At 39.3% G+C, this 25,583-nt stretch overlaps 1 protein-coding gene across 2 annotated transcripts; it reads right to left on the reverse strand.

Annotated features, from left to right (window-relative positions):
• Positions 1–25,557, reverse strand: NSL1 (NSL1 component of MIS12 kinetochore complex). 2 transcript variants are annotated; one of them, XM_028530781.2, is made up of 6 exons: positions 25,306–25,557; positions 21,744–21,822; positions 17,318–17,448; positions 15,340–15,394; positions 3,283–3,350; positions 1–1,997 (listed from the first exon to the last, which is right to left on the reverse strand). In XM_028530781.2, exons 1-6 carry the CDS (start codon positions 25,537–25,539, stop codon positions 1,719–1,721), a joined length of 846 nt encoding a protein of 281 aa, XP_028386582.1. In that variant the 5' UTR covers positions 25,540–25,557; the 3' UTR covers positions 1–1,718. The 2 variants fall into 2 exon arrangements, with proteins under 2 accessions (XP_028386582.1, XP_035870935.1); XM_036015042.1 differs by lacking the exon at positions 17,318–17,448 and having other exon boundaries at positions 25,310–25,557.
• Positions 25,558–25,583: the final 26 nt, after the last annotated feature.

Raw genomic sequence — 25,583 nt, forward strand, 5'->3', positions numbered from 1 at the left:
TTTATTATAAAAATTTCCAAACAAACACAAGAGTAGAAAGAATATATTCAACACACAGATCCAACATCATCAAGATTTTTGCCCCATTTGCTTAAGCTCTTCCTTTTCCTCTTCTTTTTTTCTTTGCTGACATATTTCAGAGCAAATCCCAAACATCAGGTCCATCAAACAATACGTATCTCAATATGTATCACTTTAAAAAGGGTAACATTTTTTTTTACAGTCACAATGCAGTTGTTCAATCTAGGAGAATTAACAATTCTTTCATTTGCAGGCTTTTGGAGTGAAATAACTCATACAGAATTTTATACTATGAAAAACTTAGCACTGCCTTAGAATAGCAAAATTCTGTAGTCTCAAAACAGTTTTAAAATGAAACTTGCATTCTGAAATGCAAGATGCTGACACCATCCAACTAAAGCTGAGCTTAAGAATCCCTAAGACAAGTCTTAAAAAGACACAGTATCAAGACTTTAGTCACTGCATATTATTTTAATAAAAAACAAACTACTTTATACAAATATACAGATCTCAAATTGTAACATCAAAATGCAGAATGCAATAAAGAAGCTATGTAAGTTTTTCTCACTGAGACATGCTTTCTGTCACATTTTGACATTTGTGATTATTAAGACATGATGAACACAGGAAGTACAGCTTTTCCAACCTCATGATTATAGTAAATTCCTTTGCAAATGAATGAGGGCATAGTCATCAAAAAGGGAAGTTGACAAGTTAGGTGGCCCTGGCTACATTATATTAATGTGAGTAAGAGACACACTGAGAGCTTTAAGAAACAGCCGTCAAATGTTAGAAGTATGGGCACTACAGCTTTCGCAGACTTCTGCCAATGATTATACCCTTGATATACATACATCCTTAAATACAAAACAGTTCAGTATGATTGCATCTATATTTGTTCCACAGGACAACTGGTTAATGTATTACTCTGATATATTTTTCAACTAGAATCATGTACAAAGAAATAATGAGAAATCCATTTTAAAAAACCTGTTTTTCCCAAGTCAAATTACGTTTAAAAGTTAAGAGGCCTATGGAAAACCAATGTGTGAACAAAAAAATTGGCTACATGCCAATTTTTATTTGAGAGAAAGTCTTGCACAAATAATAGTTGTCTTACCTCGCAGCAACACAAAAACAAAACCCTAAAATTGATCCCACGGATCTAAATTAGCTGAACTGGGGTGACAAAGTCAAAGCCAGTCCTGTCATTTGTACATTAATTTGATAAAACAAATTGCACTGAAAACAAACAAACAAAACACCCCGCACGTGCTCCTGCGCAGAACTGGCGATTCCGTTCAGCACTCGCAGGAGGACAACTGTTACACGGCTCTTTTTATGAAAGCAGTGTACCCAGAAACCCAACGGAACGTGTCAGTCACAAAATTCCGTAAGAGCTGCAAGGCAGCCACTTGTTGATGGCACGTAGGGACAGTAGGAGATTGCACTGTTAATGCCCACTGATGGGCTTTGTGCCAGTACTTTAAAACCACGCTTTTCATCGAGTACAGATAAAATGTTGAGGAAAGAAATACGATATTACATCATATCCCTGAACAAAGCAACCACCTTCGTATAAAAAAAATCACTAAAGAGTTACTTTGTTGCTTTTTAATAAAGTCCTGTTTAGGCATCAGACTTTAAACTAAATGTTGATAGTGCCTAATTTCAACTCCCAAGTAAACGAAAACAGCTTAAGTGTCGAGATGAATTCTCTTTGGCCGCAATGGATACCATTTCCTCTGGGGGCAGTCTTTAGTTTGTTTTCTTTTCAGCACCAGGTTACTAGTTTTCCTGGTAGTAGTCTCTGTTGGTGTGGTTTCTATTTGTGTTATAAAGCTCTCAGATTTAACATCTGGCTTCCCATCACAACTGGAAAAGACTTCTTGGTGGATTCTCTGGAGCTGGATAATAGGCTGCATCTTTAAAACTTGGGAAAATCCATTTCCTTGTTCAATTAACGCAGGCAAGGACTTCGAAAAGCAAACAAAGCAACAGTCAACATTGACCTCAGTTTGAAACACAAACACACAGGGACGACACAACACTCCAGCATCTTCACTCTTCAGGTCAGGGCATTTTCTAAGACCTAATTTTTGGAGTGGTGGATAGTCAACTTCACCTTTAAGTATGAGTTTTAGGAATTTTAACTAAAAGCTAAGACTAAAAAGAATGTTCTTTTCCTTCAAATGCCTGGTAGTAAAAGAAAACTTCAGCAAAACAGGAGGTAACAGGATTTCAGAGCTAAGTATTTAATGTCTGAAATTCCACATTTTAGAAAAGTATTTCAGAAATCTTAATCATCAAGAGCAACGATCAGCACATTTTTCTGTAAAGGGCCTTATAAATATATTACGATCTCAGGGGCTTATAGTTCTGCCACAATTATTCAGTTCTTTCACTGTAATGTAAAGAAGTCACGGACAATAAACAAGTAAATGAATAGACATGGCTGTATCCCAATGAAGTTTTATTTCCAAAAAAGAAGCACTATGTTGGTTTTTAGCCTGGCCCCCTAGTCTGTCAACTCTCAATTAGGCATACGCTATGAGAAAATCATGGAATCAATACAAACCATAAAAGAACATTATAACAATTTTAAGAACGGGGAGATCATGAAGGAGATTATGAATTTGCATATACTAGAAATAAAATGTTTTCCTGATTATATAAAATAATGCCAAAAATATATACAATTTTGTAATAATAAAACTCCAATTTGATATGCTGTATAATACAGTGGCTAAGAGTATAGGCTCTGGAGCCAAACAACCAGGGTCTAAAGCCTGGCTGAGTCACTTCTATGGACAATCTAATCTGCTTCTCTGGGCCCCGGTTTCCTCGTCTGGAAAACAGGGTACCAGCAGCACCCATCTCACAGGGCCACTGGAAGGATTAAATGAGGTAGCACATGTAAAGCAGCCAGATGGCACCTGGTCCACACTAAATGCTCACTAACTGTTGGCTGGTATTAGTGCCTGAAATTGCTTGTCAAACTGTTAACTCTCAGAACTCAAAAATATAGCCAACCTTAAAAGAAGCCAGGTATGATACTGGTACACAGAAGGTACCTAATAAATGGTAGTTACTGGATGTTACTGTTGCTTAATTAAAGATCTATTTATTTAATTCATTAAAGATCTATTTTTAAAACTACTAAGAATTCCTATTACAACAGACTAAAACACATGTGGTTGTTAAAAGCAAATACCCAGCTACACACTTTGTTTATTTTAAGTTTTGGCACGCAGCTGTTACCTTCATGGCTCGACTGATTTCCTCAGCCATTGCCTCTCCTCTGCACTTCAGGCTGTCCACACGGGAGGCTGCAAAGAAACCACCAAACAGTGTTTTAGGTTTTTCACCACCTAATAACAAGTCATCAAGGACACGCAGATGCATTCTATTCTAGTTAAACACCTGTCAGGACTGCCCACCTCAGCTCAATCTTTCTTAGCGCAGTTTGACATCTAGTAAAACAAATGTCCTATGAAATTTCACCGGGGATTTGAAAAGACTGAAAACACAGAGTAGACAGTAGAGTAAAATCAGGAGTTACACGCCCAGGATGACAGACTGCAAGCGCTGGACTGAGCAGCCGCAACACCGTGCGCCCCAGAAGGACGCCTGCTTGTTCTGTGTATCACCTGCCACGACGACGCTGAACAACTGCAAACACTGTCCTCACATTCAAAGTAAACACAGGCTAATATTTGATATCTGTGCTATTCTGAATTTTATGAAGCATATTTGGACTTAGAATTTGTAATCACGCTACATCAAAAATACCTAAACGACCCCTGGCTGGTGTGGCTCAGTGGATTCGGCATCCGCCTGTGAACCTCTGGTTCCATTCCCAGTCAGGGCACGTGCCCGGGCTGCAGGCCAGGTCCCCAGTTGGGGACGTGCACGAGGCAACCAATCGGTGTTGCTCTCACACATTACTGTTTCTCTCCCTCTCTTTCTCTCTCCCTTCCTCTCTCTCTCAAAAAATTAATAAAATATTTTTTAAAATACCTAAATGAAATTTCTGGAAGAGATTGTCAGTAGTATTAATTTTTCTTTCCTTACTTCCTCGATGCTTTTCTAATCCCAAATACATTTTATTTTCTTCCAATCTCTTATAAAAATGTTCATGGCTACTTCATAACGGAACTCCATATTCAATGATAAAGGGATAAAAATCCTACTAAAACTCCAAGAGAAACTGGAAATGTGAAAAATCATACCATGAAACCGTCTATAAATTAGTTTTTAGAAAAGTAGTTCTCATTAGAATTACTTAACATCTAAGCAAGTACATAATTACATTAGGACTACTGCTTTATCAGCTTCAAGAGACTGGCAAGTAAGCCAAGAAAACAATTGCTTTCATAGCTGCTGTTTTTCTTTTTTGACTTTCTTTAGCTCAGAAGAGTGAGAACAGTTTTAGAAAAAAAGAAAATGCATAGAAAAAAGCCCCTGAGAGGAAGAAGGCCCTCGAAGGAGAAAGGCGAAGGTAACACGACGGCCTCGAGAAAAGGGTCCTGCACCACTTCTGTCACCAGCAACTCCTCTGGAAATTCGGTGAAGCCTATGGACCCCTTCTCAGAACATTTTTAATGAGGTATTTGTTTTTTTTTAATTGAGGTATAATTTACATACAGTGAAGCATGTATCTTAAGCTTAACATTTAGTCACCCTTGACAAACACACACCAGAACATGGACACTTCCATCGCTCCAGAGAGTCCTCTTGCTGCCCTTCCCCAGCCACCCTTGTCCACACGAAGCGATGATTTGTATGATGACTTCTATCACTATACGCTATTAGTTTTGCTTACTCTAGGATGTCAGAATGTTTTAAAGTAAAATTTAAAAACAGTTATTTAAAAATTGTATAGTAAATATACATGTTCCTTTATTGACGATTTAAATAAGAGCATCGAGTGGCAGTTCTGCTGTTTACCGTAACATGAAAATAACGAGTGTAAACAACACTGTGAGGTATCTGGAACAAGGGAAATTGAAAACATCTGCGGCTTCTAGTAGCAAAACAGTCACAGGTATGGCCAGCACCGCCACAGCTTCCTGCATTCACGATGGAAGGAAATGCTAACTTTCAGTTTGAGGTCAGTAAGAAAAACATGCAATTTTCCCCTATTCAAGCCCATAGTTGCCCTGTATTTTAAGAATTATAATTATTGTACACATGAAAATTCAATGGGCATATTATTTGAAAACCAAACTAACATAGTGTTTATAAATAAGCTTCCTATGTTTCCCAACCACGCAGACTGGGCACGCGGACAGCAAGGTGGCAGTTCCACGTGTTCGTGCACGTGTGTGTGTTGGGGGGGGGGTGAACCCATCGAGCTGTGCACTGTGTGTTATACCCCAATGCACACACACATGCACACACACACAGAGCAATGAATGAAATACCTTAAAATGTTTACTCTAGAAAGTTGTCTTACTTTTATTATAGAACAAGGCAGTCACATTCTGCATTGTTATTGCATGATTTACAAAACAATCTATCACCCAAGGTCTCCTAAATTTTTTATAAATACATGCTACTTAAAGAAATCTCTAGGAACCCACAATGATGGACAACAGTAGCTGTTCTCCATCTGCTGCACAAGCAATGACAATGTAAAAAGTGCCAGGGGTAGTTCAGGTTTGTGTGTAAAAGGAACTGGGCCTCAGGCTTGGACAGTTACAAAGATATTTTCACACATGGACATCTGGTGGAACATTCTAAAGTTGTGCCGGACATTTAAGACATTCAGTGGTCCTGTCCTGTGACTACAAAATGTCAGGTGTACACCCTGCCCCTTACTGTGGTAACCAACTTTTCAACTCCCACTTTTTCAAAAGGGCCACTAGAGGGCAGTACTGCCTCCAGTGAGAATCTGGGTGTTATTTATGTTTCAGAACTTCCTTGGGAACAAGAAGCTCCTTCTCCTAACCTTGTACTCCCTAGTGTTGAACACAATGCCTGGCATGTAGAGCAGGTGCTGCATAGGTATGCTAGACAAGGCTACGACCCAGGGTGCTGTGCAGGCACAAAGGAGGGTGAGGTCAGTCCGACAGGAGGGCTGAAAGGAGAGCAGAAGCTTCACAGGTGTTATAGGGAGCTGCCTAAAAAGGACTGGGTGCTAGAGGCTGGGGGGGCGGGGCGGGGGCGGGGTGGGGAAGGGGCACAAGAGGTGGGGTGGTAGAGGAAGTGCTACACCAAAACAAGGGAATAAATCAAGAAAGAGGAAAACACGGGAACAGGAAACATGATTCAAAACAGAGGAGAAGCAAAGGAAATTCCCAGGGTGATGCGGACAGCAGCAGACAGGATACGCGCCGTGCCCCAGGCCCGGAGCGCGGCCAGTCCAGATTACAGCGGGGGACAAAAGGCTCCCAGGGGAGAGTCGCAGGAGAAAGGAAAAGGCTGCACACATGGGTGTGATGGATAACCTGAAGTGTTTACCACAGTGGAGGAATTTTACAGTCCTGCTGAAGTGTTTGGGAAAGAATTACTACAGACACAACAGCAAACAAAGCGAACAGAAAGCGAGCAATGACCATGTTTATACTGAATACTACTGGGAATTTCCTGGCAAAGTGAGAGGTGAAAAGTGAAGCTGATGAGTGCAGATTACTCTTCGGAGAGACCTGGTTATGAAAAGACAGAGAGAGTTCAGGGAAGAGAAACACAACGGCATGAACTTCCCTCCTTGGCTCTGACAGCCCATTCTTCCAGCAGCGTGAGCTGGCACTCGCGCTGATCGATCTTATGTAATACCTTTAGCAACCCTGTGAGGCAAGCAGTTTCATCAGCCTCCTTTTACAGATAAGGAAACACGCTGCGAGAGCTGAAAAATGTGCCCAGAACTGAAGAGAACTGGAACCATACTTCCCAGAATCCCAGCACTTGCTCGTGTATGTTCTACAAGTAACTTTCCAAAATATCACTTTGCCAAAAATCATACTATATTCGTGAGTTAAAAATGGTCAAAAATTAGCTCATTAATAATGAAAACCTCTTGAAATAAAAATAGATTATGCCTAGTAAAGAATTAAAAATAGAACAATTCTATAGTTAAATCTATTTTATCTATTAATGTTATAGTACCTTTAAGTGAATTAAATTCCTTTTATTGAAAACTGAAAAGAATCAATAATTTTAGGAATAAAACCAAACACAAAGATTTAAAAAAAAACATACAAAGGGGAGAAAACTAAGTATGTGACTATGTTATGTATAACTACATCATAAAAGCATTTCCAACATTAACATCTGCTTAGGAAATTTCAAAATATGTAACCTTTTTTCTCTCTCTCTCAAGACTATTTTCATAGCTAGTAAGAGCATGTGGGTACCCCGGGGCACAAACATGTGACTGAAGAATGTCTTGCATGCCAATGGCAGTCCTGCTGTGGAGGAGGGGGAGGGGACTCCCTGCAGACCCATCCCCAGCGGCTTTCCCCGCACAGCCTCAATGGGGACACCTTCACGGCACTGCTGTTCACCCTCTCCTCATAAACAAAGGTGTTTAGGGACCCAAACTATTCTCCCAAATCCTATTTAAACAACATGTAGTAGAACTAAGGTGCATCTGAAATGTGATTTCCCTAATATTTTTCACAATAAACGTGTAGCAGTTCAGCTACATTGTAGGTTAGATGGGTTGTTAAAGGGAAGCCTAGAAATATACCCTTTTTTTAATACCATCAGTAAATGTTTTTCAGGGGAAATGCATTCCAAATTCCAAAGCTCGGATTAAATATGAATTCTGGAAACAGCCGTTTGTAAGTGGGTGGCTACCTGTAAAAGTGCTGGCGGTGGCTTAAGCACGCTGGCATTATGAGGCAAGAAGAGGAACTGACTCTTAAGTCCTCTGCTTGCAGGGTCAGCAAAAGGGTTGGAAGTATCATCAAGTCTACTGCAGAGAAACTTAAAATAGCTCCTTGTCATCACTACATGTTCAGTGAAGGACAGGGAAAAGGGAGTCTCTTCAATTAATTTCAAAGAATGTTTTTAAAAAGAAGATAACATGCAAGCAACTATTAGTTTTATTAACAGAATCACAAAAGATTGTGAAAATTCATCTTATTAGTAGACAGCTCATCAGAAGGTTGATGCAAGGATATTAAAAATAAAGTTTGCTCTTAAAAATGTGGAAGTTAGACACCCTTGAGGACATGGCCTTCCCTAGTCGCTGGCTTTGTAAAACACAGGGAAACGAAAAAGTGGAAATGAAAGATTGAGTAATCAACCTAGTTTTGCTTTCAGGTCACTGTACTGACTAAACTAGGACACATGAACTTCCAAAAGCCTGCACAAATTCAGGAATTCACCAAAAAAGCATTAACGGAGAAGTTTCTTCCTATATCCAATGCATTTTATGGGCAGGAATGAGCAAGCACATGTAACACGGGATGCATGGCGTACACTGGTTTCTAAAGGAGCAGCTAAAGGCACAGTAAGAACCGTGAACTGTAAAGCAGCACACCCAGTAATGGTGAACCAAACACTGAGCAGGGGAAGATAACCCTACACTTCAAATCAAACAGGCCTGCTGAACACACCTGCTAGGCAGCAGGTACGCAACCCTCTGCATCCAACCCCCGTGCCCCTCACCAGCTCCCTCAGTACTGAAGAGCCAGCTCTCTCTAAGGCACCCAAGACTTTCAAACTCCTCACTGTGTTTTCTGGCTGCAGCCAAGCCTCTAACCTTATCCTGTAATGCTCTTTCCCACTATTCCCTGCACTACAGCTTCAGTGGTTGTTTTGTTCCATAAATAAATGTTCAAGCCCATTCTTGATTTAGGAACCTTGTTCTAGCTCTTCTCTCTAATTGAAAAGCTCTTCCTCTTGTCACAAGATAAATTCCTTCTTGTTACTTCCTCAGAAAAGTGTTCCCCATACCTAAACATATCACCCTAGCACTGATGTTACTGATTTATTTTTAGATCTGTTCATCCTTTTCTGCTCCCACAAGAATGTACAACCCTCAGGGCAAGGACCTTGCTGGTGTTGACCACTGCTACGCCCTCCGCATTGAGAACAGTTCTGGCGTAGGTAGACACTCAACGAACATACTAAATGCGTGGGTGCAGAACAGTCATTCAGCATTTATTGAGCAAGGTGCTACATGCTGGCTGTATACAGTGCAGACTCCCGTAAGAAAGCCAACGGACCTCTCAGTTTGGTGAGCGACCATAAACAAGGGAACACACAAGTACTTACACAGTGTAACAAAGGCTATTAAGGAAATAAACAAGTTATGATAGAGAACTGAGGAGAGCTATTTTAATTAGGGTGGTTAGAGCAAAGAAGAAAGTGCCTGACATGAATTCAGAGAGGCAGGTGGAAGCCAGGTCATGGTAAGGGAATGCTAAGAAGTGTGAAGTTTATTATGTATTTTAAAATGGGAAGATTTTAAAATTTTAAGAGAGGAATGAAAACGGATTTGTGTTTTTAAAAGTATCTTGGACTTTTAGTCAAGTTGGTTTGGAAGTGCATAAACTCTCTACCTTTGTCCCAAACATCATTGGATAAATACAGAAAATGTACAAAGCATATCCCAAATTATATACAAAATTAAAGTTTCTACAAACCAGAAAAGAAATGAGGAAGTATACTAATCAATTAAGTCAAATATCACCTCCCCCCCACACACACATACATTAGGCTTAGTCTGTTTTGTAGATGAATCTTATCCACTCTTCAAAAATCGAATAACCTCTATGCTTACAAACTGTTTAGGAGCATAGCATAACCTCAACAATAAAGTCAGAAAGGGACAGTATGCTTTAAAACGTCATCATTTTTGTGTGTGTGAGACTATAGATGCTAATATACGACAGGTAAATATACTAAAAACTGAATAGACAGTTTAGTTCAACAGTGTATGAAAGGAAAAATGCATTAATGAGAAACTGGGGTTTGCTCAAGGACGCCCAGATCACGACCAGAGAAGCCTGTCGGTGCTAGCTCACCACTCTCCGCGCTGCAGTCAGGGGCCTGTGCTCTGGAGACACGGGGGGACTTGACGGATGACGGAAAACGCCCTGCGTCTGAACTGTGGCGCCGGTTACACTGTTACACACCTTCCTCAAAGCTCAAACTGTACACTTAAAATGGATGTATCGTATTACATATAAAGTATACCTCAATAAAGTTGGTTAAACAAATATATGATCCCAGTTGATACAAAAGTATTCAATAAAATTAAACATTTTTTATAATTTAAAGATATTATGATCACTATTGCCACTATCATTCAACATTATATTAGAGGTTCTAGCCAATGTAACAAGCCAAAAAATGTGTAAAGTTAGAAAAAGACAAATCCCATCATTACTTGCAAATGGTTTATCTACATCGAAGGGAATCTAACTGAAACTAGATAAACCGCCAGAGTTCAGCAAGTAAATTCAATGGTGTTCCTAAACACCCAACCTACCTCTTCTCCAAACCCTAAAATGTTACCAATTGATGACAGTAACAAAAAGGTAAGGCATCTAGGAACAAATAGAAAATGTGCAAAGTCTGTACAGAGAAGCCTACGAAACACTTTTTTCTCACCACCATCTTCATCACATGCTTTAACACCCCCGCCCGCACCACAGAGCGTCCACCACAGCGGCCCGGCCCGACCGCAGCACCGTTCCCAGTGCGGCAGGCAGGGGCACGCCCACGGCCGTCTTCACCGCACCTGCTGACGACACACGGCTGAAGAACATTCTGAAGAACTCAAAATGAGACAGCACGTGTTCATAAACATGACAGCGCATTCATAAACATGACAAAAGACGGACCGCTCCATAAACGATGCTCAGGCAACTGGCTACTGGTGTGGCAGAAATCAGATCCCGTCCTCACGGAAGGCTTAAAATTCCAGATAGAATCGAGATCTAAATATGATGTACATTAATACTATGGAGTCACTGTGAATAAAGTCAAAAGCCAAGCCAAAACCCAAGAGCATTTCTTTGCAGTGCTGGTAACCAAAGGATTAACATCTCGAATGTGTGCGTGTGTGTGTGTGTGTGCACGCGTGTGTGAGTGAGTGTACGACCCTTAGAGATGAGCAAGAAAAGTTCAAACCACCCCACATAAAAGTGGACCAAGGCTGTAACTAGGCAATTCACAGAAGAAACTGTAGGGTCAAAAAACATGGGAAGGATGCTCAACCTCACTTTAAATATATATATAACTGGGGGGACCCCCAAAGAAGCCTGGAATTTTAAAAAACTGTATTTATTCCTAAATGTTTAAACTTCAGTCACCTTCAAAGTACTCTCCATTTAACGCAGTGTATCTATTGAGACATTTTTTCCACCGCTCAACAGTTACTGAACTCATCGATTTTGATGCCTATAGTGCTTCTGCTGTTTCTTGTTTCACCTCTCCCACATCAGCAAAATGTTTCCCTTTAGCACTTTTTTCATCCAGGGAAACCAAAAGGTCACTCAGGGCAAGATTGGGTGAATAGGCAGTGTGGGGCACAAAGGTCATGGGGCATTTTGGTCAAAAACTGCTGAACACTCAGTGCAATGTGGGCAGGTGTGCTCGTATTATCACTGATCATGAAATGGGCAAACACAGTGCGAGTCCAAACAAATTCTCTGAAGCCAGTGGGTGCATTGACACAGACGGGTTCCTGGAAAGCTCACCTAGCTGGCGAAGCCTGGGCTCCAGAAGATAACTGTGTTTTGTTTTTTGAGTTCCCCCTTTTGTGTGTGTATGAAATATGGTATACGTGCGCATGTACATAGTTGTGAGTGGCATTCGTCTGAGTTAATAACGCTATTGTAATGATCATAACCTGCATATCTTTTTCCATGAAAACTGTGAACCTACTTTTGCCCACCCCTGTATGTATGTACGTACGTACGTACATATGTATGGATATGGATGGAGAAAGAAAGAGAAACAATTCAACGGCTGGCAAATGTGGCTAAGCAAAACTTTTAAACACTGCTGGTGGGATGTGAACCAGTGCCGCCACTTTGGAGGGGGAATAAAGCTCATGTAATAAAGCTGAACAGAAACAAGTCCTATTACCTAGAAATTCTGCTTCCAGAAATCTACCCCAGGACATCTGTGGCATATTCACACTATACAAGGAGGCAGGGATAAGAACAGTCATTATAATACTGGCTATAACAGCAAAAACAAAACAAAATGGAACACTAAAAAACCAACAACAATCTCAGCACCCGCCAGTAGAGGACTGGATCAATGGTGGTATGTTCACACTCCTGAGTACGACTGTCCTAGCTAAATGAATGGAGAGCTGTGCGTGTATACACTGGTGAGGGGAAACATAAGCTGCAGAATGGTATGACCAGTATGATACAATTTATATAACTTAAAAACAGATGCCACGCACTGTTTATGGATACATATCTATGAAGTTAAAGCACCAGAGCAAGAATAGGAAGGATTCGCTCAGCCCAAGGACAGTGGTTACTTCTGAAGAGGGAGTGGAATAGGATGGTGGAGGGCTACAAAGAAGTTTCAACTATGACCATACCTTTTAGTTTCCAACAAGGTCTGAAGCAAGTTTGGCAAAATGTGAATAGCCCTTGTCAAGTGTGAGTAGTAGGTACCAAGATGCGACTATGCTGTACTGCATATTTTCTATATGTCTGGAATATTTCCAAAACAAATGTTTAAGTCAACTGTGCCTAATGGCCAGGCAATGGAATGGAAGAGAGCGAGAACAAACCGGGAAGACCTTCTAAAAAGCATGTTTAGAAATCCACTTAAGAGTAACGGTGACCTAGACTACAGGTGATAGTAATGAGATGAAGTACAGTAAGATTTTATTTCAAGGGAATGATTTATAGAACTTATTGATAGGCTGGATATAAGAAGCATAGGACAAAAAACCTCAAGGTTGACTTCTGGCTAAAGCAGTGTGTACACAAGGGTGCCATTTTATCAGATGGAGAAGGCTAGGAAAGGAACTAGCTCGAGGGCATGAAGGAATCCTGTTTTGTGTTCATCTCTTATTTCTTCCACTCAGACATAAGCTGTTTATGGGGAGAAGCTGTTTTGCCTCCGTATCTCCTAAAGCTCCTAAATAACTATGCCAAATCAATACTACATACACTGCCTACGCACAGTTGGCCCTCCCCATCCACAGGTTCTACATCCATGGATTCAACCAAACGTGGACAAAAATGTTACAATGTTGCTGGCATGTACGATGTAGTTAGGCCTATGATGGCTGCATCTGTACTGAACATGTACGGACATTTTTTCTTGTCACTACTCCCTAAACAGTATAGTATAACTATTTACATTGTATTGGGTATAATAAGTAATTTAGAGATGATTTACAGCCCATAGGAGGATGTAGATAGACTATATGCAAATACTATGCTATTTTATATAAGAGACTTAAGCATCTGTGGATTTTGATAGCTGTGGGGGTCCTGGAACCAATCCCCCCGCACAGATACCGAGGCAGGAACTGTTTTGGTTTGGAAACCAGACAACCCTCTTTAAAAGTGTCAGCTTTCAAAAACATCGATATCATTCAACAGTCTAATAACAAAAAGAAACTTTCAAGAAGATCAGTAAGTTTTCTCAGGCAGCTCATTTAGATTTTTAGGTTCCATATTGATTTATGCTTTCCACATTCCTCCTAAGCCGTTCCAATTAATTTCATGTGACTTTACCAGTTAGATGCATCACAAGCTACACAGTATTATAAACACATCATTGTAAATGGGATAAAATGTATACCAGAGTTGTTATTACACAGCATTTCTCTACTAGCTACTACTTACATGTTTTAGTTACAGTCTATAGAGCCCCTTATGTGATTCATAACACAACCTCAAGAAAGTAGGCAGGACGTCTCTGTAATATGTAGTGAATACAGCTGGTATTCATACCTAAAGCATCAGGCTCTATATCTAGAATTTGTCATAAAGAAACTAATGCTTGAAATGACTTGCCCAAGCATATACAGCAATAAAACTGCAAGCTAATTTTGCTGGGCTTAAAGAGCTAATTTGGTTCTGAGCTTACCAACATTATGAAAATGCATGACAAAAATCTCTTCAAAATTTGTCCAAAAGATAGATTCTGATTATTCCTTTGCTTACCCTGCAGTCAGAATCGTATTATACAGAGGTTTTTCTAATACTACATACCTGGAATGGTAATAATAAAATCACGCAGACCTTCAATGAATTATTTAAGTAAATTTGCTTTCCTTCCAAGATAAAAAGGTTATTAAGGTTCTTTAGATGAGAATTAGCTGTATCTAGACATCATAATATCTGAGTATATTATGATACAAGTTTCAATTCTTATTTTTATGTTATTCAGAGCTAAAACAAGTACGTTTCACTCACTGCACTTTGGCAACTGTCCCTTTTTAGTGAACCATGACAATTACGCGTTACGTCCCACGTCAATTTTTATTTCAAATGCAGTGAATGCCGTGATTTTAAGCAATTTCTGTCTGAGTATCTGTCTACTTGCACCTCCCCCTCTCAGTGCATTCCATGAGCCTGGCAGAGCTGGAGAGGGCAGGGGGCCTGTTAGGAAGCAGCTCAGAATGCAATGAAAGTAAGGTACTCAAAGCCATGCATATAAAATGTCCCTTACACATAAACCAAGGTCCTAACTGTTTTTCTAATACTCAGAAACAGTACTTTGGAGTGCCAAGCAAATTCTAAAAGGCTTCTTAGGAAAACTGTTACAATTTTTTAAATGTGAGAATGGAGCCATTTAAAAATATATTATGATCCACGTTTTTAGCAATGCCAATTCTGTTTCTGGATTTAAATAACTTTGTATCAATTTGATGTCTTTTTAGAGGACATAGCTAAATGGAAACAGTATTGAGTTCAAAAGCATAACAAGTGTATATTTCTTCTGAAGTTCAACTTTATATTTTTGGTGGATTTTATTTTCTAAAGGATAAAAACCCAGTGGAGGTTGTCACACTGGGGCGTGACACCAGGTGTACTTCAACAGTGTAACTTTGGCTGTAATGCAAAGAATGGATCATATGACAGCAGTCAGACGGGAGGGTATTGTAAAAGGAGTTAGAGGTCGGAAAGGTGTTATAAAAGTCTAGGTCAGGAGAAAGCTTTACAAAAGTCCAGATTCCCGGGTCCTACTCCTAGAGATTCTGAGTCAGCAGGTTTTCATAAACCTTAGTGAGGAGCTAAACATGGATGACTGGCAGTGAGTTAAAGCATCAAAAAGAAGATACCCATGATGCTGACACCTTTAAAAGAGTATCAGGAACTCAGAAAAGTTACAAGTTGATGCCTCATTTTTATCACAAATGAACAGACTCACCTGGATCGGGGTCAGATTTTAGGTCCAATGGGTGCACAACAGGGTGGTACTGCTTCTAAACAATACAAATTAAAACAGATTTAATTTCACTACTTAATGCCTCATATAAGCATTTTCTTCAGCTAATGTAAGCAAATATACTATTGGTTAGTAGTACCATTCTTTAGCAAAAAAAAATTAAATCCTGTAATCTGTAGGGAATGGAGGGGAAAAGAAGAAAAGATCAGTCAAATCTAAGTCTGAATTATAACTTTTATAGTATTGCCACCTACTGCAAACACTAAGAAACTGCACCACAGAGAAATTTAAGGGGAAAAATAATCAAGCAAAAATTAAAGGCATAGAGACTAAATTTTGTGTTTCAAGTACTAGTCTCCAAATTATGAATTATTTTTCAAAAGTCCATTTTAATAAGTGTTTGGAACTCAGACTCCTACTCCCAGAGAAACTCTTTATTTAAAAGTGGCCACCACCTCATCAGCACAGTCACGCCTACACACCCCGTGGCGCACGGGCCTCCGGCGGCAGAACTGTAGGAACAGGACCCACAGCTCGGGCAAAAGGGAAGAGGAAAATGTTCCTCCTTACTCTTGCCCAAAGCTAGCAAGAGCCAAAAAGGTTTTTTAAAAAGCTGTCTCCGGTACCTTCACCCCACCCATTCTGCACCACTTTTTAACCTTCCGCAGCAGCACCTCACCTAGGACCGCCAACTATCTTTATTTTATGCAATATGGTTACTAGGTTTTCTTCAGGGAGAAAGGGGACGTTAAGAGAAAAGGAGACACTAAAATGTAAACACATGCTGAATGTTTTTTCTAAGACAACTTTAAAAAAGGGGTTGAGAAATTAGGAAGGTATTTCTTTGAAGATTGCTACAGAAGAATAAAAGGAAAAATTCTGCTCATAAATATTTTTCTCATCAAATGAAAACTATCTTAGATAAAGTGCCTGCCTTTACTATCTAAAACAATTCCCGAAAGGAAGCCAATCAAAAGATTTGTATGTAAAGCATGCTCACTTGAAAAACTAAGGGCAAATAGTATATCCCAATATAAAACAATGGGTGTTTCTCACTGCCGAGGCAAAGCTGCTCCCAGCAAACCTACCCTCACCTCATCATGATTTTGGGAGCTGAACGAGTAACACACAATTCTTAAAGCAAATCTCAGTATTATGAACAGGTACTCAATGTTCATCACCAATTTAACTAAAGCATCTTCCAAAATATATAATCATATACAAATAATGTGCCAAACACAAATGACAAATAGAAAGAAAAGCCTTAAAGATACATTTCTTTTTCCTTCCTGGTCTCAGAATTACAAAGTCATTGTCAGTCTTCCATCTTCAAATTCTACATTAGTATCAGTTGTGTTCACAACCCAGTGTGGGCATGCCCCTTCCTTTTTAGCTCAGGCCCTGGCACAGCAGCTGTTTCCTTCACAGAGATACTTCTGCTGGTACCTCACCAACAAGGGCATCCAGCATCTCCGTGGTTACCTCCACCTGCCCCAAGATCATGCCTGCCGCCTGCACTACAGCAGGCCTGAGACTCCAGAGGTCTGGAAGGTCAGGGCCCTTGCAGTATGCACAGGAAGGGACGGGGACAGAGACACCTACAGACAGTGCGCAGGGTGCCAACCAGAGGCGGGATCTAGGTCAGCGGCCGAATTCCGGTGTAAGAGGAGGATCTGGTGGTGGGCATGGTCAACCACCTCAGTAAAGTTGGAAGGGTATTTTGTGTTGAATAAACTTGTGGTCAGAAAATAAAACAGAAACATGAGAAAACAACAACAACAAAAACCTAGTGTGATTTAGAACAGGAAAAAGTCTTACAAGAGACAAACAATATTAATGAGGCAGGAAAGATAAAATGAAATATCATTTATCTCTACATTGATCTTATACTTTAATTTTTTTTATTGTAGTAAAACAGACATAACATAAAATTCTCTATTTTAAAGATAAATCATCTTACCAGAATTTCTTGTTTTGCTTTTATAATTTTTATGACACATTCAAGGATCTTTCTGGGATACTGCTTACGTTTTGTGGCTAAATCTACTATGATTTCATCAAACTGATCTTCAAGTTCTTTGATATCAGAATCTATTTCAAGAGAAAAAAAATAAGAAATTCCTTAAAACACATTGTTTTTATTACATATGAAATATAATGTAAACAAACCTAACTTTGAAAAACACAAAATAATTAAGGAAAACAAATACAGTAAGTTAATGGATGGCTCCGCTCTAGTGACTGATTCATTTACACATTGAATAATCAATTACTGAGCGCCTGCGGGAAGCCAGGCCGAAATCAGAGAAAGGCAAAGATGAACTTAAGTCATCCCTGCTCTCTGAGCGCTCACAGTTCTCAGAGCAAGCAGCAGACAGGTAACTGCAGAGCAACTTGACAAATGCACGAGGTGTGTGAGCGAAATGCTGCCAGGACACAGCACACTGGGACGCTAACTCTGCCTGTGGAATTTAAGACTAAAGAGGAAGTGACGTTTGGGCTGGGACTTGGAATGTAGGTATAAATCCATTCCATAAAAAGAGGTAAGAAATAAATAATAGGGATAAGCATTTCAGGCAGAGGAAACAGTATTTGCAAGATCATAGTCTTTGGAAACCGAAAAAGTTCTAAATGGCTGCAGGATAAAGTATAAGCAAAGAAGGATGATGAACTAGACTGTAAAGAGCATTTAATGTCAGGGATGCTAAGACGTTTTTATTTTTATTTCTGTATGTGCTCAAACAAAACTGTGATATAAGAGTCAATAGAGTAGCTAGATCTGCAATAGGTGAAACTGGATAAATGGCAGAAAAAAGTAAAAGATATAGTGACTATTTAGCTAAAACCATTTTATTGGTTGATTTCCTATGTTTTTAAATAGAGATTCTCAAACTTTGGCTGAACGAATCTAGGGGACTTGTCAAAAGAGCAGAAATTTTGATTCTGTAGGTCGGCCTCTGGAATAGGGTCCAGATATTAAGCACCCCAGATAAAATGAATACAGGTGATATATCAACATTATTCTGAAAATAATTTTAAGGAGTAATAAATATTAAAGAGTTAAATACTAAGGAGCTAGGTTGTCAGCCTCACTGGTCTGAATGCATGTGTTCTGCTGTGTCACAGTTTGCTGGGAAGCTTCTTTAGGGAGAAGTATGATACATATTTTTTTTGAAACATTTTGAGACATTGCTGATATATATCTGCATTTACTTACGTACTGAGTAAATATAATGAGGTACACTGGGTATGACCTTTTATTCATGTAACAAATATTAAGTCCAACTAAATTACTTCTTTTGAAGAATATTATGAGAGGTCATTTCTTACTTTGAAAAGTCCTTCAGCACTCCCTAAATTTTAATTTGTCCATTTGAAAAGCTCAATCACTAACCTGAAAGGAATAATCTACTATTTTGCAGTCAGTTAAAAAAAAAAATCAAGTCTCTCAGCTAAAACTTCTATGTGAGGAAAATGGTTCCTTAGCGCCACCTACAGCCACAGAAGTGAAATGTGTAAACAATTTGAGCAAGGAAGACTTAGTCACTAGTTTAACAAATATTTAGTGGGTGCCTACTTTGTGTCAAGTTACAAGTTGAAACCCAGTGATGAGGAAAACAAACATAGTGCCTGCTCTCAAGGAATTTACACTGTAATTCTTAAATGTGTCTGGTCAATCCTCCCGAAATTAAGGGCATTCAGAGAAGCTAAGGGGCAGGCAACCAATATATACATTGGTTTCACTAATGTGTATATTCATATGTTCACTCATTTGTTCATTTATACAATGATCTCAGTGAACAAAATAAACAAAACCTCTGTCCTTGCGAAGCTTACTTACTGCTTCTGAGTATTAGGACCAGGTACAAATCCTTTCATTCCATCTGCTGGACATCTCTTGCAGCTTTTTCTTCCTCTCTCCTGCTGTCTTAGGGCAGGTCGTCATCATTTTGCTGTATTATTGCAATAACCTCCCTAAGGCCAGACTGCCTTGAATTTCTCCCTTCTCCAATCCATCCACACACAGGGCCAGCAGTGAGCTTTCCAAAGCACAACCTTTCCCTGTAAGTTCTACTTTAAAAACCTTCATTGGTTCCCCATTACCTACAAGGTAAAGTATATATTCCTTAGCCAATCCTACAGGGCTCTCTGTGATCCGGCCTTAACTTTCTGGCCATATCTGCCATTAGTTCTCCCAATTCATTTCTGACATGTTCCAAACGTAGCATTCCTTTGTGTCTTTGCACATGGGTTTTCTTTATTTAAAGTAAATAAATTAATAAACTAACAAAGTAATAAAGTAAATAAAGTAATTCCTTCCTACCTCCTTTCTGTCCAGCACATTCTTATTTATTACATGCATTTAACTTAACAACCAACTGTTAGGTCTAATTGCTCTTCCCAAAGAGTATTGTTGATTCCTTGTGCATTTCTTTCCATTAATGATGAGTTCCTAAATGGTAAGGGCAATGTCTCTGCACCTGTTTCCCAGCATCTGGCATAGTGTCTGGCATTTATCAAGTGCCCATGAAAAAAGGCAGAAGTAGTATAACTATTTTCCCTCAGTTATATGGGGAAAAGGGGACAAAGAATATACATGCTCCAACCTGTCAGGGAATCATTTGTTAATCTATAAATTGATGAATCATGTTGCTAAAGGGAGTCTGTACCAAATGATAAAGCAACTCCAAAGTGACTTCAGAAAAAAGAGTCAGATAAAGACACAGTAAAGGCTGTGTAGCTCGAAAATACTGCTAGGCCTTGGCTGGTTAGCTCAGTGAGTTACAGCATCATCCCAATACACCAAAAGGTTGCACGTTCAATCCCCAGTTGGGGCACATGAAAGAATCAAACAATGAATGTGTAAATAAGTGGAACAACAAATCAATGTTTCTCTCTCTCTCTCTCTCTCAAATCAAGAAATCAAAAAGAAAATACTCCTAGGTGGTTTGACACACTTCTTCTCCTCTAATAATCAATCTGATAATATTTGAGAAATCCAGTGTTACTGTTTTTAATGTTTTAATATGTAAGCTAGAAAACACAGCTTGGTAACTCTGAAGAGATAACTACTATACAGGTGTGTGCAAAAGTAGGTTTACAGTTGTATGTGAAACAGAGTTTATTCTAGTATTATTACTTATTAATTAAATTATTTTGCACACCTCTGTAATAATCCCAAGGATTAAGACAGTGAAATCTTCTGGGTAAAGTATTATCTTAATATTAAGAAGAAAAATTATAACTATAGAGGGCTATATGGTGGGCTTGGATCAGCTCGAGAGTATAACCGAATAATCAGAACAGTTAACAGTGGTAATCAAGCTATGCTAGTCAGGTCTCCGCAGTATCACTCTGGGGACAGGTGAGACACTCTGGCCCTCTTGTCAGGGCAGACCTTCTCCTGGCACTGCCGAAGAATTCTGCTTCTCCCCCACACTGATCATTATTTTTCTATTGAAATTTTCCCTTCTACACTGAACATCTTTCTATTAAAACTTTGGCCCTAGCCGGGTAATGTTGTCCAGATACACCAAGGTTGCAAGTTCAACCCCTGGTCAGGGCACATACAAGAATCAACCAATCAAACGCATAAGTAAATGGAACAATGTACAGAAGGCAACCGATCAATGTTTCTCTCTCACAAAGATGTTTCTCTCTCTACCCACCACATATGCTCTCTAAAATCAATAACTGTATCCTTGGGTGATGATTAAAAAAAAAAAAGATTTAACCAATAAAGGCATAAATATGTGCAACCACAAATCAGTGTTTCTTTCCCTCTCTCTCCTCCTTCCTTTGTCTAAAATCAATAAATTAAAAAAAAACAAACCTTTGATTTCTTTAGATACGTCAATAACTTTAGTTAGGGTACAGTCAAGTCTGCTTTGTACCAGGAAAGTATTCTGTTTTTTTAAGGATGTTTCTCAAAATACTGACCTCTCATCCTTGACGTGGCACTCTCACGGTTTAAGTTCACAGCCCTAAGGTTCTTCACTATCTACTCTAATGATCGCTTGTAAAAACACAACTTGATTCACAAGCTATTGATCAGAGTAATTCTCTGGGCCTGTTTCTTCATCTGGGGAGAGTTCCATAGAATTTTCCAATGAACGAATGAATGGGCACTTTTGAAGATTCATCAGACGCAAGTCTCGGTGAGGATGCCAGACAGAAAATACAAAGGATCAAGTACCCACTCTGTTGTTTACCTCAGGCTACAACTTCAGTAGTCTTCCAGACTAGTTTTTTCCTCCTCCATCCAGTAAAATATTTTTTAAGAGAAGTAACACTGAGCATGGAGATTAAAATAATAATTTGACATAAAATTAGCTACAAGAATAAACCAGAAATTAATGACAGAAGAAAAAAGTTGCATCACTTACCTCTGAAACAATCATCTGAAGCGTCCTGCCATGCTTGCCCGTTAATGCTGACATTCTCTTGTACAGCTGACTCAAAAGTCTGCAATACATTCACAATACTCAAGTCACTAAAAATAACGTCCAATACTGAATTTAAATATTTTGGCAAAATAATTTTGGATCTGTGATAGGGGATACAAAAAAGTAGTAGACTGGCCTATTAGTATACTTATTTTCAATGAAAATTCCATTTCAGTTGATTCTACCTACACTTTTGCTCTGATAGCCATTATAATTTGACCCCAAATTTTAGAATATTCTTGTAAACAAAAGCATGTACTTTTCAAATGAAATAAAACATAAAAGCTAATACCACACCAAGACACATCATTAAAATGGCAAAGGTTAAAGACAGAGAGAATCCTAAAGGCAGCAACAGAAAAATAGTTACCTACAAGGGAGCCCCCATAAAACTATCAGCTAATTTCTCAACAGAATATTTCAGGCCAGAAGGAACTGGCATGAAATACTTACTGATGTAAAGCAAGGACCTACAACCAAGACTACTTTCCCAGCAAGGCTATCATTTAAAATTGAGGGAACAATAAAGATCTTCCCAGATAAGAAAAAGCTAAAGGAGTTGGAATTACCACCAAACCAGTACTACAAGAAGTGTTAAAGGGAAGAAGGGAAAAAAATGAAAGAAGAAAAAAATAAGCAAAGGAATATAGTTAACCCTGCAGAGGTCGCAGTTGAAAAAATTACAGCGTAGGTTGCCCATATCCAAGAGACACATTCATCACTATTATGCTGAAATGTGGAAAAATATTAAAAACACTGCAAATTTGCATTTATTATATTTATATAATAAAGTGCATGATTTTTAATTTATTTTCAGTTACAATCTAGAAATTAGCAGAGAAATATAAAAACATAAAAATTTTCTTTTCAAATAACAAAAATATGGATATTGCTAAAAAACACTACCAAAAAAAGTCTTTAACATTAATTAATCAGACTCTTCAGTGGTTGGCTTGCAAAACGTGTGTACCAGTCACTGCAAACAATACTGCTGTGCTTGAGGCATGAATGCTTTTCACAACACTCACAAAAATATTTTGATAAGCAACTCAAATCGCTTAAGTATCTGTAGCAGCATTTGCTGAAGTCCAACATCACTTGTATTATTGAATGAATATATTTTTCCAGCCATTTTCAATGGTAAATGGAAAAAAACAAACAAACACCAATTTCCAAGTTCACGGAAAATAAACAACTATACCAATAATGACTTCAGAGTTCACAGTATCTCTCAGGTACAATTTACTATCAAGTATCACCTACCCTTACGAAACACGTGTTATAACCACTGGTGGCTTAAACATTATGGCTTAATACTAGTCACATACAAATGCGCAGCTAGTCACGACCCTGAACCTATACACTTGATTTATGTAACAACATTTAAGAAAAGAGTTTGTATCTCTCAGATCAGCTGCAACCTTTGCAGGGTTAAAAGAACAAAATGACAATACATCACTTTTAGTGATTAGCTTAACTGCTCCAATCAAAAGACATACGTAGCTGAATAAGAAAACAAGACCCACTTACATGCTATCTACAAGACACCCACCTCAGAATGAAAGATACACACAGACGGAAAGGGACGGAGCCCTGGCCAGGTAGCTCAGTTGGTTAGTGTTGTTCCAATATGCTGAGGTTGTGGGTTTGATCCCCAGTCGGGACACATACAGGAAGGAAGAGGGATGGGGCAGGGAAATTCAAAGACTTTACTTTATGCTATTTTTCTCAATGAGGATGCATTTGGCACATTTTGTAAATTAAAAATAAGCATAAATCAAATAATGTGTAATTATGAAATAAACTACATATTTTACACTTTAAAATCTTTATAAAGTAAAATATTTATTTTAGCCCCGACTGGTGTGGTTCAGTGGGCTGGGTGTCATCCTGCAAACCAAAGAACACACGCCTGGGCTGCAGGCTAGGGCTCCGACTGTGGGAGGTGAGAGGCAACTGACGGGCATTTCTCTTCTTCTCCTCTCTAAAAATAAATGAATAAAATCTTAAAAAAAATATTTACTTCATATACAGACTTTCAAGGATTATCTGAGAATACAAATTATCTTTGTAGTATTGGCACAACTGTACCAATACTATTTTTTAATAAAATCTATTACTATATTATGTGGTTTTAGATAGAGATACATCAACATAATTAAAGCCTGTGACTTTTATTTGTTCTCTTATTTAAAATAAACACAAGTCAATTCCCTTAGTTTACCTTAGCACTTCCTAGAAAGGGGTAAACTCTTAAGATCATTACACAATAAAACAACCTTCTCCAAAAAATTTACTAAGAATGTCTGTATTCTTCCCTTGCTTGCAAGGAGGAAATAAGAGCCACTGGATCCAAAACTGGGATACAGAAGCACAACTCAGGGAGTGTTTTCTCATTCTTCCTCCACTTAACCTTTATTTTTTTAAATCCTCGCCAGAGGATATGTTCATTGATTTTAGAGACACAGGAAGGGAAAGAGAGAACTGCCGACATGAGAGAAACATTGATCAGTTGCCTCCTGTTGCACCCGACCTGGGATTGAACCCTCCATCTAGGTTTGTGCCCTGACTGGGATTGAACCCACAACAGTGCTGATGTACGAAGGATGCTCACATCACCTGAGCCACGCCACCAGAGCTTAATGTTTATTTTTATTGTTTGCATTGTGCTCATTCACACTCACAGGTGTGCTGCATTGTAAGATTTTAAGAAAAAACTTTCTACACATAAATTGTGTGCTTCCTAATGACAGGCACTAATCCCTCAATTTATCTCCCCCCACACCCCTAAAAAAAAAACAACTATCTTCTTCAAGGCTTTGCAAGATATTTTTTTTAAAGGAAGGGCAATGTGTTATAAAACCAGTGTATGGAGAAGTTTATAATTAAGACAGCTTCCTTATCTACTTCCGACTTGTAGGAAAAATGTTTTCACCCCCTTTACAAGATATTCTAAAACAGGCCAACGGAAAGACCAAACGCTAGCCTGGTGACCCACTGACTTCAGGATTCTTTCCTGGAGAACTCACAGTGTCTCTCTACTCCAACAGGGGAGCCACTCACTAGCCACTGAGACTGAGACCTTTAAAACGTGGCTAGTCCGAAACAACATGAGCTGTAAATTTCAGACACCAGGTTTGAAAAGGTTAGTCCGAACAAAGGAATGGAAAATATCTCGTTCGTTTTTCTATTATCACAAATTAAAACGAAACCTTGGGCTAGTGGGTCAAATAAAAATATATTATTAAAATTAATTTCACTTTTTTGTACTTTTAATTTCAAGTTATATACATAGCTTGCCTTGTATTTTTCTACTGGGCAGCGCTGGTCTAAGTAATTAATAATTCCCAGCAGACACTGTATCTGTTGCGTTCCCTCGAGTTTTTCTGGCTGCTTTACGCGAGCATGGAGCACCGTAAACCTCGCTAAAACCCGGCGCAGGCCCTTGAGCTCTGAGACCCGGGGTAAGGAAGGTGACAAGCGGGTACTACTGGGGCCCTACCCACTGCGCATCTCGCAGCGCAGGCTCCCGAATCTGGTCTGGCAGCGAATCCCCGAGCTGTTGCAGGAAGGGGCCGCACAGTTCCACCAGTTCCATCACGGCCCGCTTCGAGGTGCAGCGCACACGGAAGTCCTGACGGGTGGTGGCGGGGACCGAGGTCCGGTCTTCTGCCCCGGCTACTCTCTCCACAGCCCCCAGAGGCGAAAGGACCTCCAACTCTGGAGTCCCCGCCATTTTCCAGTTTGAACTGTGGGCGGGAATTCTGGGAGCGGAAGCGA

The sequence above is a fragment of the Phyllostomus discolor genome, chromosome 14 (genome assembly GCF_004126475.2).
Source record: "Phyllostomus discolor isolate MPI-MPIP mPhyDis1 chromosome 14, mPhyDis1.pri.v3, whole genome shotgun sequence".
Classification (NCBI taxonomy): Eukaryota; Metazoa; Chordata; class Mammalia; order Chiroptera; family Phyllostomidae; genus Phyllostomus; species Phyllostomus discolor.